The sequence below is a fragment of the Chelmon rostratus genome, chromosome 23 (assembly GCF_017976325.1).
Source record: "Chelmon rostratus isolate fCheRos1 chromosome 23, fCheRos1.pri, whole genome shotgun sequence".
NCBI lineage: Eukaryota > Metazoa > Chordata > Actinopteri > Chaetodontiformes > Chaetodontidae > Chelmon > Chelmon rostratus.
This window is the reverse complement of record NC_055680.1, coordinates 13,372,767-13,391,154: the sequence shown is the minus strand read 5'-3', so window position 1 is coordinate 13,391,154 and position 18,388 is coordinate 13,372,767. Positions and strand designations below refer to the sequence as shown.

The 18,388-nt window shown below is 40.2% G+C and overlaps 2 protein-coding genes across 4 annotated transcripts; one reads left to right on the top strand and one right to left on the bottom strand.

Moving 5' to 3' along the window:
* The first annotated feature begins 693 nt into the window (after positions 1–693).
* On the top strand, positions 694–7,108 carry trmt10b (tRNA methyltransferase 10B). Of its 3 annotated transcripts, none has more exons than XM_041965164.1 (8): positions 694–1,148; positions 1,812–1,920; positions 2,033–2,166; positions 2,385–2,537; positions 2,909–3,011; positions 3,252–3,319; positions 3,524–3,647; positions 4,243–7,108. In XM_041965164.1, the coding sequence occupies exons 1-8, from the start codon at positions 1,017–1,019 to the stop codon at positions 4,329–4,331; spliced, it is 912 nt and encodes a 303-aa protein (XP_041821098.1). In that variant the 5' UTR covers positions 694–1,016; the 3' UTR covers positions 4,332–7,108. The 3 variants fall into 3 exon arrangements, with proteins under 3 accessions (XP_041821098.1, XP_041821096.1, XP_041821097.1); XM_041965162.1 differs by having other exon boundaries at positions 4,210–7,108; XM_041965163.1 differs by having other exon boundaries at positions 2,933–3,011; positions 4,210–7,107.
* A 199-nt stretch (positions 7,109–7,307) lies between these two features.
* On the bottom strand, positions 7,308–10,777 carry cxcl19 (chemokine (C-X-C motif) ligand 19). Its single transcript, XM_041965571.1, has 3 exons — positions 10,332–10,777; positions 8,409–8,544; positions 7,308–7,996 (listed from the first exon to the last, which is right to left on the bottom strand). The coding sequence occupies exons 1-3, from the start codon at positions 10,381–10,383 to the stop codon at positions 7,867–7,869; spliced, it is 318 nt and encodes a 105-aa protein (XP_041821505.1). The 5' UTR covers positions 10,384–10,777; the 3' UTR covers positions 7,308–7,866.
* Positions 10,778–18,388: the final 7,611 nt, after the last annotated feature.

Here is an 18,388-nt window from a genome sequence, read left to right as displayed (position 1 = left end):
ACTTAATGGTGAAAAATTATAAAAGCTTTTTCTATTTCTAATATTTAATGTAATGACTTGGAAATATGCACAAAGGCTGCTATGTGCATATTAGCATATACAGTTTAACTTTCCAAAGGCGATGAATTACGACATTACAAAGTCATGATGTTACAAATGTACAGACATCTGTACATTAACGTTGTGAGGACGAGACGAGAATAAATTAGGATACACATTGCTAATATACAAAATATGCTTGACAAGCAGCATCTTATAGTACTGCATGTAGCCCTTGAATGTGTTTTTGATAAAAATTGATACACAAAAAGTTGTGTATTTCATAAAATCCATCAAACCTCCTTCGCGTATTAAAACATGAAGAGTAATGAAACCTCTGGGATTAAATATTTGATTGATTTAATTATATAATACGCTTTAAACAACTAGTTATTTGGAGTTATAGCGTTATAACGGTTTTACACTGCCCTCTTCTGGTATGTTAGCAGAAATGTAACCTCTCTTCCTGACCCGAGTGTGTTTTTTGCTTTTATTAAACATCACACAAACAACAAAGCATGCGATCTGTGCCTGGCTGAGGGGATCTGGGTGTGCTCATGAACACATTTTATTTATCTTTTTGTCCCCACCCCCCTCCACTTTGTTTACTCTGACGTCATTCACATGCGCCGCTCACATGGTCCCAACCAGGAAGCGACACCTTTCTTTATCAAAGGCACGTTTTCACTATTTCTGCCTTTACGTCTCTCATATGTTGCATTTAATGTGATATTTGGTAAAACTGAGACAAACGTTGTGATTTTGAAAACAGTTCATGTTACGCTGACAACAGAAACATGACTTTTTGGCTATGAAATGCCTCCACACACGAGCTTTTGATAGAGTCGCAACTGGTATTCGTTGTTGAGCTCTGTTACAAAAAAAGAGAAATGTCTGGACTTTTACGGAAGAAAATAATGTTTTCTTAAGGACGTGCATGTGAAGTCAATAGCTACTGAAGAGAGCAGCTGACTGAAATGGCACATGTTCGCGCAGATGCGTCTGAAATGCAGCTGAATGGAGTTTCAGAGGTGATGGATCTGCTTCAGATAGACGTGGAGACTGATGAGGTGGAGAACAGGCCAGGGAGAGAACATGCAGCATACTCGGTAAGTTTGTTTACCTCGGCTTCTGTAGAGATAAGGACAGCTTTAAAGCCTCTTTAAGATGGGTTTCCAGGGTAGCAGCTTCACTTTAAATTATTTTCTCTATCCATATCTTTATTTACCATTTCACTAAGTGAGTAATAACTCTATAAAATGTAGAAAAATGTTGGCCAAAGTTTGTTATTTTAACCCGAAAAATAAAGCTAAAATCAAAACTCAAAAACAGCAAGACAAAATACACCATATAAGTACACCAGATGTGCATCAATAAGTGTTCTAATTTGATTTCTGAAGTGGTGTGATGTACAGTCAAAAACATCCAGATTCTTCACATCAAGGCAGGTTAATCTTAGTATGTACTGATCTGTTTTACATCATATACAAGATTCCCAATGATTTCAGAAACCCACTGGGCTTATAAGGTATTTCCAAAGCACTTCAAACAAGATCAAGATCTATTGTCAACAAGATAAAGGCCAACCTGTTTTCCTAAGGGTTACACAGATGCTAGTTTTTTTTGTTGTTGTTGTTGTTGTTGTTTTTAACCTAAAACTTATGGTCTTTTACCTGCTGAGTGAACAAAACCATCTGTTAAGGCAGCATCCCCTAAAAATCTGTGGAGTTATTCTGCACTGTTAATGGTGTTTTTTTCTGTTTAATAAACAGAGGAATGTGTTAAGGAAGCAGCGCAACTGGGAGAGGCAGCTGGCAGCGAAGAAAAGCAGGAGGAAAGAGGAGAAGCAGAGGAGGAAGCTCAACCGTGAGCAGGAGTCAGGTGAGTATCACGTGAAGAGATTCAAACAGTACGGAAGTTTTGTGAGGAGATTGAAGGTGAAAGTCACATTTCAGTCGATATATACGTCTTTCCTGTGTTTTTTGTCTTACAGGTGCCAGCACAGGTAATCCTCAGTTTACCAAACGGGTCATGAAGGCGATCACCAAAGAGCGTTTAGCTGAGGCTCAGTCCACCGGGCTCAAACTCTGCGTTGACCTGAGCATGACAGACAGCATGTCTGACAAGGTAGGTGCCTGATGAGCAAGCCTCAAAACAGCATTAACTCCCAAACAACTGTTTTCCAGATTCTGAGCAAACAACACAGCTGGTGATGGTTCAGACAATGAGTTTCAAGTCTGACTGTCGTCTGCAGAGCATTTCAGAATTAAGAGAAAAGATAACACAGTTTATTTTTAGCCGGGTCGCCTGCTCCTGCTTCAGCTGTGTCTGTTTGTCTGGTTCAGGAGATAAGTCGACTGGCGGGCCAGTTAAGAAGGCTGTACGGGTCGAACAAGAAGGCGTCCCAACCGTTTCACCTCTTCCTGACGGACCTGAGAGAGGACAGCCGTCTCTACAGGGAGTGCATACGAATGAACGAAGGTTTCCTCAACTACATGGTGAATATTGTTGTTCACACCCTGAAATCACTGGTGAACATTTCTAAAGTGAAGCAGGAAATCTCTTCAGCAGTGTTGTTTTTCCCAGTTAAAAGCTTTGAAGTTAACCTGCAGACAATAAGTGTTATTCATTGTTATCATGAATGCATGAGATTTGGCATAACCTCCATCTGGAACTACTGAATCTGATAACAAGCCCTCAGCGCTGGTTAATTATATCACGAACAAGGCAAAATGCATAGATTATACTTGAAGGCTATTTCTTGGACATTTTATGAACTTTCAAGAGCATTTGTACCACAAAGATCCACCAAATACACAACACTCACAAGTCTATAGTTTTTTCAGTAGTTTGACTTATTCAGCAACAGACTTGGGTTATTTTCATTTTTCAGATGGACATTACAGAAGAAAGCTGTCTGGACCTTTTTCCTCCAGAAACTGTCGTCTACCTCACGCCAGACGCTGACGAAGGTTTGTATCAACTGCATTTATGAGTAAAATATCTCCCGAATGGCTGATTTTCATATGTGCGGCATGAATAAAAAGCTTTCAGTTGAATGAAATGTATGTTTTGGCCAGCAGAGGGCGCAGTCTGACCATCTGATCGCAATAATGTTTTAAATGCTATTCATACATTCATATGATAACATTCAGTGTCTTTGCCTGCTTGTTATCCTTTGATGCTACTTTTAAGCTTTTTCTTTTTTTCAGCTTTAGAAACAGTGGATGCCGACAAGGTGTACGTCCTTGGCGGCCTTGTGGACGAAAGCATCCAGAAGGTATTTCATTACAGCTGCACGCCACAGGCGTCACATGGCAGCAACTCCGTCAGCTAATTCAATACGACGGATTAGATGTTAGTTTTGTTTGTTTTTTTCATCAGTATTCTGTTCAGATCAAATAAAATCCAGTAGCTCTCTTTATTGACATCACTGCAGTAAACTGAGGTTATATCAGTGCACTTCTCGCCTTCTCCCCTGCAGAAGTTGAGCTTCTCGAGGGCCAGAGAACTGAGCGTTCACACGGCGAGGCTGCCTATAGACGAGTACATGGTGAAGAGGAACAACGCCAAGAACTTCCACTCAAAGATCCTGGCTGTTAATCAAGGTGCGGAGTCATTTTCTGGTCATACTTCACAGCATGAAGCATACAACTTTTTGCAAGCTCAGGCAGAAATGTTTGTTTCATATTGTATTATCTAATTTCAATCTAATTTAATTATTATTGCTATTATTTTCCACGTTTTGTCACATTCCACCCCTCCATGAGGTGGAAATATTCAAAGTAACATTGCCAAAATGAAAAAATCATGTTTTATACAAATACATTGTTAGATAAGGTTTTGGAAGGAAAATCAAAACTTGGCAGTATTTCAATTTCTTCAGACTCTGAAATGACGTCATTTCCTCTTAGTAATACCACTTAAATAAACACTACAGTATTTTGGTGCACAAGCACATCGGCGTGACAAGTTGCAACATGGAACACATTTTCAGGGAAGCATTAATGCTCCTTAAAACAAAAAAAGTCTGAGATTTATGCAGCATTTGTTGTTAACAGATTGAACTTTATTTTACTTCACACAGATAAGTACTTCTATTACTACTATTTTTCATTTAACTGAAGCTGTTTTCTATTTCTTATTAACAAAGTCTCTCTCCGTCCACAGTGTTTGACATCTTGTCTGCATTCTGTAACACAGGCAGCTGGACCGAAGCGCTGCAGGCATGGTTCCCCCAGGGGAAGGGTTATGTTGTTGCACCGCTCCCTGTCTCTCCAACGCAGCCTTAGCACGTGTGTTCTCATGGGTTCCTTCTTTTTGGATCATCACTCTCCTGAGTAATTACCCCAGAGGAGTTGACACAGTGTGATAAGTGCCTGCTTGAGGAGAGCAAACTGCTGTTTAGCATTTCTCCATGTTGTTTATATTGGAACTGAATCATATCATATTTTGATGCTTGAGATGTCTATTTTTGGCATTTCCACAGCCACACTGATTTATTATTGAACAAAAACTTCTGCCTGATAGCCACATATTTTTTAAAGGATTTTGGGTAATCAAACTGTCCAGGCCTGGAAGGAGGGAGGCAGCCATGTCTTCATAATTGAATTTATCTCTACATGGCACAAATTTCTCTGGAAAATATTTCTGTGTCTAGTTCACTCATGATTGAATAACCGAACCTCCAGTTAAATAAAGGGGACATTTCAGTAGGACTGGATTGATGAGGCTGATGATCAGAGGGCTTACTCGTTGATGAGGTTGATGGTTGGAACTTATTGGACTTTTTGTGTAAGGTTGAACACTTCATGGCATCTTGTGATCTTCGCACAGCGTCACGGAATAGAAACCATCTTGAATGTTCAACATGGAATTGCTTGTTGTGTTCAGACTCAGTTATTAGACTTGATCAAAACCAATAAAAATGGTCATTCCAACATGCATGTTATTGAGAAATATTTAATTGATCTGTCTTAAGCACAACTGGGGCTCTTCAAGACGCAGCCATCTTTTGGTTTTGGCCCTAAAACCAGAGACTTCTATCATAATTTATCTAATCTGATGTGGCTTTTACTGTTTCCTCTGATCTAACCAGCCTGATCGAGTCTTTCTGTCTTTTTATGCACATTTGTGTAATTCAAAAGTCTCTTGAAAATGTGGGCTCGTCCTCCAGAGATTTGGGTGTGTTTGCACTATTGAGAGTCCTGTTACTGCAAGGGCATCTTATCTTTCATATCGCCAGAACACTTGAATGAGCAGTGCATGTTGCATGAACAAATTCTACCACAAAACATACGTAGCCCCTGATAACACTCGTATCTTCCACTGGTTAATCGGTTTATGGTTTATCGGGTGCATCCCAATGGCGACAGGCAACACTGAGCAGCAAAATATTTGCATGCCAAGGATGCTTTGGTTTGCTGGAACAGATGTTAAAGCTCTTCCTGTTGTGCTGAGCATTGACACTGGAGTTAACTTTGCCTCCACTTAATGGCTCTACTTGTCTCCCAGCTGGAAGTCAACCTCTCGCATCAAGTGCAAGTTAAATTTGCCGCATTTCCACACAACCTCTCTCTGGAATTGAGCCCCTTGGCGTCCCTGGTCTTCCAGTTTCCTGTTGTGAATCTAGCCGTGTGAACAAACCTCCATGGATGCATCAAGGATTTAAAAAAAAAGTGAAACTGGTCTCGGCTACTGTGCTCCCAGCCCCAACCCCCCTTAATCTTTCTGACACAGAAACATTCAGAAGCTGATTAGACTTGTAGGTGGTGAACGCTCTAGAATTAACCGTTAAAATAAGGCACCACAAGATAATTTGAAGTAAAATATATCCAGAAAAGATTTGCTTTATTTGAACTTTTTACCTGCGCTTTTGTTAGCCCACTCTGGAAGTTTTAAGATGCTAATCTTCCGACCTATTAGTCACAAACACACAGGATTTGCTGCGTGCATTCAGGCTTCACACGGATCAGACCTCCTGATTTTGTTGATTTTGACTTTCACTCCGCTCTTCCTGCAGATTTTTATGTCTCGGCAGATGTCGGGGCTTGTTTTCTTTGGAACAGCGTCACTGCTCTGCTGCACTGAGCTGAAGGAAACAACAATGGTTTTTTATAGATATCTAGAAATCTCCCAGTAGGTAGATTATCCATGACCAAGCTCTGGGGTTAGAAAAACAGGACATTACAGGAAACACACAAATATTTGGTGAACTGATGGTGGCTGAAAGTGCTCCAAATTTAAGTCTCATGTGATGTACGTTGTTTTAAGAGAGTATGTGTGATATGTTTAAGCATTTTATTAGCCATGCTGGTAGTGTGGCTCCAGGGACTGAAATGGGACTGCAATGCATAGAATTGGATGGATTACTATGAAATGTTGTGCTGACATTCATTGCTCCCTGAGGATGAATCCTGATTTTCTGATCCCCTGGCTCTTCCTCTAGCGCCACCATGAGGTTGACATTTGCGGTTTTGAGTGTAATGACTTTCCCATCACTGATCTCAATGCAGGCACGATCGAGATAAGACCACATGTTAATCACATCATTATCTGCAGATAACAAGGCTCGTTTTCTCATGACAACGTGTTAATTTATCTTTATCTTGAGAAATCAAAAGGCAGATTTCTCAAAAGATCATTTTTATGAGACTTTGCCATTTGTTGTAAGAATGTTTTCCCTGCTGATTTGATGTGAGAGCATTTACAAAATGACTTCTTATTATAAGGGGCTGGCTTACATACAGCTGCCTACTTAAAGCAAATGTGTTACTGTGCAGTGAGTGAGAGGAACCGGAAAAGAAACAACCCACGCTGGTGGCTGTTTTAATTGTGTAATAAAGTGTGTGCATGCATGAGTAAGATTAAAGTACAGTCTAATGTGTTAATCAATGATGAATATTCCTTAATCTGACGTTTTAATCTTAAATCAGGTGTTGCTGTTGTCGAGACGCCATCATGCCATCATGGCACACGGGACCATGCGCCGGCCATCCAAAGCTGTGCTCGACAACAAGATGCATCACAAGTAATAAGAGGAAACAAACTTTTTGTTTCTCACGTTAACAAGATTAACGAACTGCACGAGAAAACAAGCACTGATATCTTGAGATAACAAAACAATTAACTTGTGATCATGGCATTAAAAGGCTAACTGCAAGCACGGTTGATCTCGGTGTGTCCTCTGTGCTGCATTGGGGACAATACACTGATGAGCTGCTGGCTGCTCATCAGTGTATTCTTGCAAGAATGCAAGAAACGACACATTTTACCTTTTAAACACATTTTTATTTTTCGCTAAAGCCTCACATAAGATTTTTCCTTCATTAAGGGTTTAATAATACAATCAGTCGTTTCTTGCTATTGTTGGAGAAGCTTCACCAAAAGGAGGATTACATAGAGATTATATGTTAAATATTATGACATAATAAGAAATATTTCATGCTTTCAGAAGCCCAAACAACCAAACTATAGAAATCAGAATTATTTACATTTCAAGGCTCGCTTGACTCTTTTAGCACAGTTCAATACCTCATGCACTTTCGGTCTTCATTTACAGTACAGCTGATTGCTAACTTTCCATTCGCTTTCTTACATAATCACACACAAATATAATTTTTTCTAACACAAAATCAATGTTATTTCTAAAAAAAAATGTATAAAATGTTTCATTAAAAAAACAGCAAGTAGAAATACCATTTAAGATACACAAACTAGGTTAAATATGTCATCTGTTAAAGTAAAACAGCATGGCTCATGGTTGCAGAAAGGAAATGCTTCCAGCAGCTTTTTCATTGCTACATGTTTTTAATACACGTCATGATATCAAGCTCGTTTCTTGGGAAGTGCTCCTCCCTGCTGAGGTAACTGTTTCTCAAGAACAAAGTGGATCAGCTTCTTCACCCAGGCGGAGTTTGGGTTCAGGCAAACCTTCTCCCCGTTCGCCAGTCCAGCTCTGCTCAAAGAGAATGAACGCGGTCAGAGCCAGAGCCACACTCTCCTCCACACATTTTTGGATGAGCAACCAAACTCAGTTTATCTGTTCTGTTTGTTGAATTCCTGTGACCAGGCCAAGGCAGTTCCTTGGAAATTGAAAATACTCCAAGATTTCCCAGCAACAGTACCGAGGACGTAGTCCAACAATGGTTTAATGTCAGTTTAATGAACCAAATCTCTTGAAGATTGGGGCAAAATAAGCAATTTAAAGAGCTCTGGGTAAATGATTGTAAACCAAACGATTACATGATTAATGAAAGAAGCCCTCAGCAGATTAATTGGCAATGAAACTAATCACTCCCTGCAGCCCTCCTTATAAACTTAAAATGTGATGATGTGGTAGTTTGCCTTCATGAGATGATTAAACTTACATGACTTCTGTGTCCGGGCAGTGGGGCCCTTCAGGGATGAGCTTGATGCTCCTCAGATTGTCTGGAGGGATTATCCTCGACTCCACCTGCAGGCAGCGGCAGTGTGTGTTGTAGTCCCTGCTGATCGGCGGCATACCTGTTGGCAGTCAGAATGTGCATTTGACCAAATGAAAATAAAATGTGCCTCCAGAGTGTTTTGGCTGATGTTTACAGGTTAGAACATGCAGATGTTTTCAGTTTGGTCTTTATTTTGCAATGCAAGAAGAAGTCTGCGCTCAGAAATGCTTCAGGATGTTGCTGACACAAGTAGTTGGAAATACTGTCTGTGAGAACAGTGCGTTTGTGCAACCTTGTCAGTCCAAACACCAACACTGCACTGTATACAAAGCGAACACACAGCATCAGTAACACGACAGTCGAAGAAGAAACTCTGATGCCTCAAATCTCATTCTGCTTTGCCTTGAAAAGGTTCGTCGATATTCTGTGAAATCAACCAATTGCAATGCCACTGCAACCTCCAATCCACTTCCTTATTTCATTTCATTTTACTGGGAACTTGGCATTGCTTGGGTAACCCAGTTGGTTTGCGCGGCTTTTAATCCATGCTGACGAGACCACTTTCTAGCTTTCATCACAACCGTGGTGTTGCGACATTCTCACAATGAGCACGCTTCCCTCTTTTCTCCTCCTGTCATCTTCCTGTTCACTACTACTTCAAGTTAAAGTCACGGTGCGCTACAAGTCAAGTGATTGCAACTCCAAGGAAATCATGACACAACTGCACCACTTGAATATATATTAGATGAATGAGCGCATGACATAAACATGATGTATTACTCATCAGATAATAGCCAGCCATGCCGTATGATGGAGAGTTTTCTCTGATGACAACTCCATGAAGATGCTATTTCATTTAACCATTAACCACCATTCAAATTCACATTAAATTAATTCGGGGAAATCATATACAATCATATCATCATATCAAATTTGCCCTGGGTCAAACCACATCAGACTATGCAAGTGGTATTTTATGCTTTTGCTCATTTACTTGAAGGACATTGTAGCTGCCAGGACGAAAACTATGCCAGGCTACTGGTTTTGCCTGCTTAGCAGAGGTCACATCTGTGTTTCCCCACCTTCTGAACAGCCTTCTCATTTATACCACAGTGCGAAATTCCCTTTGCTGACTTGAAACATTCATTCATTCACAGGTAATAAATTAGTGACTATCATACCTGCAAGTTACTGCATTTACTGCACTGCTTGAGTGAAGGATTTCCATTTTATGGCTACAATTCAAATGGGAATATTGTAGTTTTTGCTCCAACTACAATGTTTAAACCATTCTCACAGATTAAGGCATCAGTATTGTAGTATATAAACACTGAACAAGGTTAATAGAGTACTTTTAATTTAATACTTTAAGTACATTTTTACTCGTCGTGGGGCAGTTTTACACTGTGGAATTGCTAAGGATGGATGGATGTGATGGAAAAGGAGCAAGTTTCAACTCTTTTTTGAGGTAAATTGGCAACAACCTGCAAAAAGACAAGTATAATCATTTAATATTCACAACTCATATTTCACACAATGTTGCAAACTGGTGTGGAATTTTTTAGATGCTTAGAACTAGATTTAGTTAAAAGGAAAAACAGCAGTGGATCACCCACTAGTTTACTCACGAGAATTTCCTTCTCCAGCTTTTAACAGCATGTGTCATGTACTATTAAAGCAAAACACTGTTTCCAGATCAGTGATTTCCTATTCAGTTTCCACATAAATGTCTCAGTGAGCAGTTGACCAGAATCCACCTTCAACACCGTCATCAAACCGTGACTGTAAACACCTGAGGCATCGCACTTGGACAGAGCGTCCAAGACCCCTCACAGAAATGTTGAGCTGGTGTAGCTGTGCTCTTACCGTTAATGAGGACGAGGAGGGTCCCAAACATGAGCAGGATGCAGAGCTTCATCGTGTTTACGCAGATGCTTGCTAAGTTCTTTAGCTTGGACAGATGTAGCACAGCGGCTGTGACTGTTTACACGTTCTGCAGTCCTGTATTTATACTGTACATATCCCGATCATGTGCTCTGCATGACATTTGAGAAAAAAAACCCTTTGTGTTAAGTGTGTGTGTATGTTGGTTTCACTTTGGTGCGTTCACATGTGCAGCAGAAGGTAGTCATGGGACGGTGGGTTCAGGGACAGACCAGAGGCCCGCTGAGGTTCAGACACGGCGTGCTCGCGGTCAGCGGCCAGAGAACTGAGTCATACAGACGGAGCGCATCTGTCTGGACGGTCTGCCAACAGCTTCATATCTCTTCTGCTTGCCATAGTTCTGCAGCTCTGTTTTCCCCTCTGACTTCAAAAGAGAGAAATGATAACATGATCATCAGCTCATAAACAGACACAGTTTTAACCTGTGGCTACTGTGCATATGATACTGTGAGAGTAGTGTTGTTCTTTTTCTGGGGGCTTGTTCTGACCCTGTATATACTGTACAATAACCCTACTATGTGATATCGTTCACTAGTGCTTTATCTTACACAGTTTCATATTTTTTTTTCTCATTTCCATTGGGTGTTAGTTTGTGGTGTGGAAGTATTTTAGCTTGGCTGGGCTACTATTTATTGATTTGGGACGAAGGACGGTATTAAAGCAGCATTATGGTTATAGGTTTTATGTAAGCAATAGCTCAGATGTGTTATTTTTCAGACTGTCCTCTCCCCAGAAAACACTGTATAGGTCGTCTGTGCAAGTACGTAGGCCACCACTATATAAGATAAATATTTGTACACAAGTCTCTAACACTAACATGGTACCTCCATCTGTTCACCACGTATCATTACTGACATATAACATAATTAGATAACAGCTGAAATCATCTTTTTGATGACAAAGCACCTTCAGACTTGACTTGAGAAATATTACTCCCTTATGATTTTAGGCATGTGTCTGTCTCAGTCTCAGGTCATAAATGTGGGATAGTAGCGGGTCATCATGTAAAGCCTCAAGGCCACATGACTCATGACTGTAAGAAATGAAATCGTGTACTACAGTATGACTTAGCAAAATTGAACATTTTGAAAAAACAACTTTGAGGGGACTTTTAATGGGATTTTTATAACCAAAAGCACAGAATGATCATCATATTGTACATCCTTTATATGAATTACAAATGTAGGTATACTTGCCTAATTTGTCCCAATATTTTTGCTAACGAACAAATGCCAAACTGATGACATGGCATGAGATAACATGTCAAACATTATAACTGTTTAACATCAGCATGTTAGCATCGTCTCTGTGAGCATGTTAGTGGTGCATTAGCATTAAGCTCTGCGCAGCCTCACAGAGCGGCTAGCATGGCTGTAGCCTCTTATTATTGAAAATGTTATTAGTCGTAATCAAATGTCAAGATGTCAAGTTTTCACATTCCTCAGATTTATTTCAGCTTTGCTTCATCTTCATCAGCATCTCATGGCAAGAGTCTATATTGTACTTAATGATTTCTGCCTTACAAAAACAAGCATGGTACATGTACAGTCTGATATATACTCACAAAAATACAGATTGTTTTGCAATACAAAAAAAAAACATGCTGCTACACAAAAAAAAATCCACAATTACTATCATCTCTAAACAACTAAAATGTTAGATATGATTGATTTTCACATTATTACCTGCCAGCTTGCTATTTTAGACTGAAAATACTCCAGTGTCATCAGCATATGTTCGTAAATCATGAGAGCTTCGAATCCCACCGAGCTGGAAAGTCTTCAAGGCACCATGTTAACCCAGACGGGTATTCAGGATAAAGCATACTTCGCAAACTGTCTCCTAAATGTGCCAACACTCAGTTCTGACACCTTTACATCTCGCTGTCATTCTTATCTTAAAACAAGTAAAGTGAAACAATTTCACCTGTTTTTTACTTTGATGAAAAAGGTGGCAACTACATCAACCATGCTCTTACTTTGGGACGGTGCGCTCATCTTTCTTCCGACAAACTGATATAGCATTTTAAACACAGGAAATTTGCACTATGGTGATGTTGGCACCACTGTGGCTGATACTGTGACCGACGCTGGGACCGCTGCCGTGACCGACCCTGTGGCTGACACTGGCCTCGTGGTAGTGTTCATCTTAGCAGCATGTCCCGCCTTCTGCCTGTGAAGAAAACATATCATGCTCAACCTTTCATTTGAAATTTCATTCCTCTAAATCAGTGGTTATCAAATTTGTTTAGCTTGGGACCCCTTAAAATGAAGCAAACGTCGCTGGCTGTTGGCCAGTTCTACCAGAAAGAGTTTTCCTTTCAAATTGTTTTATTTGACAATGACTAGAGTCTTAACATGTAAACTTATTCGATAACTGTCAAGCTAAAAAGAATGGACTGGAAGAAAAGTCTGAAAAATGAACTTTTTGTATTGTTTTGTATATTCATAACGCACTTAAGGCAGGCATGTCCAAACCATTCCATAAAGGGCTGTGTGGCTGCAGGTTTTCATTCCAACCGAGGAGGAGCACACCAGCCTGGATTCATTTAATCAGATGATCTCAGTCTTCAGCTGATTATTAGGTGACCTCTTGACTGGTTGCAACAAAAAACCTGCAGCCACACGGCCCTTTATGGAATAGTTTGGACATGCCTGACTTAAGAAGTGAATCCCAACATTTTTGGCCTGTCATCCCTTAAACTTGTGACCTTTCATCATCAAATATGACCGGGTCAAACACATTTTTCTTTGTTATATTTCCTCAAGCAGTAATATTATCTTATAGTACACTAGGGAATATAAAACCTGCTGTTTTCCTTTTGTATCAGCTGCTTCTACTCAAATAGCTGCAGGACTACATTAATTACAGAAATACAGCTGCTCTTTATTTAGCAAGCTTTCTCTCATCCACTTACATAAATATTAGTCCATGCTGTGTTGAACAAGAGCAAAGGAAAGTGCGCCATGTAGAAAACCTTGTCTTTGGACTCACATTTGTACTGTTCGCAGGACAGCCTGGGTGAATCTTTGGTTGGGGTCAAGACACCGTGAGGTCTTATCTTTCAGTATGACACTGTGGGAGAAAGAGAAAGCTGTAAAATCACACTTAAAAATAATTTCTGTCATTGCAAAATCTATGTTAACCAACACTGAAAAAAGAAAAACATTCTATGTAGTCTGTTTATCTCTTTGTTTTTCATACAATTGCAGACACTTACATGACTTCCTGCCTGTTGCAGTAAGGACGAGGTCCATATTCTTTGACATTAGCGATGAGAGAGGGCTTTACAGCCTTGACAGTATTCCAACACGTGCAGGTTTTCATCACTGGAGGAAATAAGAAAACTGTAAATAATCTCTGGATTGGCTAGTTTCACCCCTCATTGTTCCCTGATATGTTAGACTCAACTAATTAAACGAGGTAAAAAACTTTTTTCAATTTTGGCTCATTTAAAACCACATGAATGCAGAAATACAGCGAAAATTCCATGCACAATCCAGCACATTAGCACGCTTACCTGCTGTGCAGATGGCAATGCAGGCCAGAAGAATGACGCACTGGATTGCAGTTTTCATCCTCGTCTTAAATGGTAGAAATTAGTGAGTAATCTACAAAGGGGATCTGCTGAATCTCTGTATCTTTATCTCTCAACTGAGGCAAAGCCTGGTCTTTTCGCACTGATTTCCTCTACGCAGATGTGAAGAATCCCCCCTGCTGTGTAAAGTGTGCAAGACTGTGAGAACCCATCTTCACTGCTCCTCGTTTTTATACACTCAAGGCAAGCTGGACACGCTTTCCTGAGAAGTGGCTAAAAAAACAGAAAGCCCTGTTTCCTCACATTGGTCCTCCAGCTCTTGTAACCCATCCATCTTTTTTTTTTCTCAGAATGCACTTGAGCTGACATATTTCATTTCCTTCTAGGGACTTCCTCATGTTGAGACGAGGTTGCATTCAGGGGTTGTCAGTTGTTTCTTAATTGTGCAGATTTGCTTTGAACTCACTACTGAAGAGGTGTTTTAAGACTTCTAGATCTGTGACATCATCCTCCGAGTCTCTTGTGTAATGAATTTCTCTGTTAAACACAGTCATTCTAATAACACATTTGCTTATCTACTTTCACTTGTTTCACTGACAACCCAACTGATGGTCTGAAATATCTGTATTAGCATCCAGCCACTCAGCTGGATCATAATGACATGCATGGTCATTCATATCTGCATTAGATCTTCAGAGGCAGTCCTCTTCCATGCGGTCCGCCACGTTGCACTGCCATGTTTCTGCAATAGCCCAGAATGGACAAACCAAACATTGACCCTAGAGAGCGCTATCTACATTTTTAGTTGCTACCGTAGGGGAGGGTGAAGCTAGGGGTGGTCGCCAAATGCCACTAAATCCTGCACACTGGGCCTTTAAAAGCATCTAGGGACAAGAATTACAAACTATCAAACCATAATTTGGAATGAATCTTCTCTGTGCTTATGTAGCTGAACATTAACAACTATTTCTAATAAGAAATGTATAAAATATGCTTTTTTCTGATTGTTAGAGTGTCACATTGTCTTGACCTTCCTGGTAGAGGTAATAAGCCTTGTGGGTTACATGTATATGTAGCAGTAGTTTAGAATGAATGCCAGTTACCCTCAAGGCCCACAATCTTTTTCTGCAGCTTTTAACCACAGTTCAGTTGATGGAGCTTGCAGTTGTCATGGAAATACCTCAGTTGTCATCACATGATCTAATAATGGGACTTTGGTCACGTGATAACAGGTAGTTGTCCATAATGATATCATCCCAACAGTACTTTGGACTTTAACTGGCTTTTGTTCAATGTGAATCTCAGAAATGAATCAAATTTCTAGTCAAATCTCAATCAAATTCACGAGCACTACCTAAAGAATAACACAGACCAAGTCTTGTTTTTGAGTACTGATGGTAGTATCAGTGGTATCCATACGTCATCTCATTGGATGCTCTTTGTGCTGTTGTGTGTACACATGCAGGAATCTTCCCAGTTCTCAGTTGTTAGAATTCATACAACCAACAAGTTATTTAATTTTATTTAATAAAATTATGTTTTATTTTGTGCCTCAAGGGTGTTACAACACTCAACCGCAATCAGAGTATATTTTGAAGTTAACATTAATGCATTCGCCTCAGCACTGGACCAAAAACAAATAATCACCCTCCCCTGCAAGTGCTTCCCTCCTCACCTCACAGCTCAACCGTGAACTTACACCCACCACACAATCCTTCTGCAGTTCAGAACATGCCAGTTTATAGTCATATCAGTTGCTTCACCTCTGTTTAAGGTGGGAACTTCCATTTGTCTTATAAAGCAAACACAGCATGAATGATTATGACATGCAGGTATTTTGTTCACACCTTGATCTTGAGCATGATTGTGGGAAAAGAGTAGAACAGGCAGCAGCAACAACCCCAACGACCTGCATACTAACAACTGAACATCTGACATGTTTTAATCAGGATTTTTAAAACAGCAGCAGCCTCATAACAAATGCATGTGACTTTCCCAGAGACGATCCTAGCAGTTAGCTACAATAGCTAATCCAGGTGGCTAATTGTTGTAGTTGATTTGGTAAGGTTGAGAGACATTGAAATTTTCCTTTAAAGAGCCAGATACCACTATCATGTCTGTCACCTCACTGTAAAATATGAGGCTACAGAGAGCAACTGGTTGGCTTATCTTAGCATAAAGACTGAAAACAGGTAGAAACAATTAGCCGGTTTCCTGGTTGCCTGGCAATTGGTACCAGCCAAGGAATAGTCTGGCAAAACCCCTCTGGTAAAAAGGCAATTGTTATTTTTACTCCTTGGGCAAATTTTGTTACCTTCTTACAGAGCCAGTTTAGGTGTGTTGTCCTGTTGCTAAGCTAAGGTTTTGTCTACATGTACACGCGTAGTTGAAAACAACCACTTTTCTCTCTGTTTTGGCCTCTTGTTCACACACAAACGGAGCTTTAGGTCATTAAAACAGAGACTTAAGGTGCAGATTTTTCATAATTCTGGTTTCTGTGTATCCGTGTGTAAATGTACAACAGAGGGTTTGGGATACGATGTTGTCGTCACCTCATTGCACATTGTTGCTATGTGTAATGAGCATGCATTTGAAACAACAACAATGGTGGACAACTGGTTTGGTTACACTTGGTTAGCACCACTAGGCCAGAAAGGTGTAAAATGATTAAAGGTGAACAGACAGGTGTCAAATAATAAATAAATAAATCAGTCACAGTTGTTTGTGTTTTTTAATTACTACCACCAAAGCTCACTACACATGCTCAGGATGTTTATCGCCCCCTACTGGCCTGGCATACTTTCTTTTTTTTTTTTTGCATTCTTGTGTGTATGAAGATATTTTATAAAAAAAAAAAGTAAAAATAACGCCACTAGTGGCAATACTGATTAAGAACAAGCATTTCCCAAATGCAGACACAAGGAACAGTGTGAAGAAAATGAGCATGAGAACACTTAATGAACTCTATTTTTTGTTTAACACAGTTAAAGTTAGAGAAATTAACTTGCATCAACACCCATCAGACAGTCTGGAACATAATTACGTCAATATTTTAATTTTCTTAAACTGGTTAAACATTGCTACTGCACCTAAAGTTTTGAATTGCAATAAATATTTTCATGCATACGGTATATTAAAGGCTCTGTTCACCGCTTGTAGAGATAGTTTTAGTTTGTTTCGACCTGTTTGTGATGCTCAGAGCAGAAAAAGTCACCTTCTCTGTGAGTTTGGTGCTTTATTGGAGCGGCAAAGCACCAAGCTCACGGTCCTTATTATCCACACTGTGAACAGATTTATTTTAATCAATGCCTCAGTGGTCTCTAAACCACATGAAACCCTCAGAAAGGAAACTTACTCAGATCACTTGTTATATATGTACTGGCTGCTTGCTTGGTGTCAGTTCTTCTTTCAGCACAGTTTACATTCTCAGAAACGGAGCTACAAGTACATTGCATGAGTCAGAAAGAAAGGGAAATATTAAGGCACAAAACTGAAAGAACCGATGAGCCATCCCGTGACTGAGATGTTTCCCAACTTCTCTGCTTAATGGTTCCAGATTATTCTCAATTTATTGTCCCAACTGGTCAGCTCTAGTAATTACCAGTGTTCGTCTGATCAACCAAATGATCCCTTTGCACGGTCAGGTTCCCTCTACTCAGCCTGAGTGTCCCTTAAATGTAACTGGTTAGGTCAGTGCCCCCAAAACTGCCTCCAAGCGCACCTCTGATCAGTCCAGGTGCCCCTGTGGTCAGCCCTAAAAGTTCCCCTTTGGATAGCCCTGAGCGCCCCTCAAATGCAACGTCATTCTCTCTCTTGAGCTTTAACTCAGCTCAGTTTCAATCTGGCCCATCTAGAGGTCAACAAGGCCATCGTCAGCAACGTGGGGAAAAGGGTATCCTGCCAGCCGCAGCCCATTTGATGTTGGAACTATCCTGTCCTAAAATTGTCAAAATGCTACCAATACTGTGGCACCCCTTCAAATGGTCGGCGTACAAGTGGGAAATAATCACATGATATCAAGACAGAAAGCGCAGAGTTGGAATACAAATAAAATGGCTAAAGAACTGACAAAGCAAAAAGGTGGAGTGGAAAAGGCCAGAGAGAAAAAGAACAAATCTCAAGGCTGATGCTGTGCAAGTATAAACACTTGTTAAGTTCATCCTCTTGTTATTGTTTGTCTGAGTCTGACTGCTGTCTTGTGCCTCTCGTTGTAAACACTGTCTGTCCTTCAGATGACAACACAGGGTGATATTTGTTTTTTGGTTTGATGGTGTTTAACAGCTGTAAATATGACCTTTCTAATCACACACTGCTTGGAAAGTGTCACGTGACAATCTCTGACGAGGACTACATTTCCTGTGACGCACAGGATTGGACGAAGAAAGACAGCTGCAAAATACATCACAGAACTCCTCTGAGCCAAAGGAGGGAGTCCATTTGA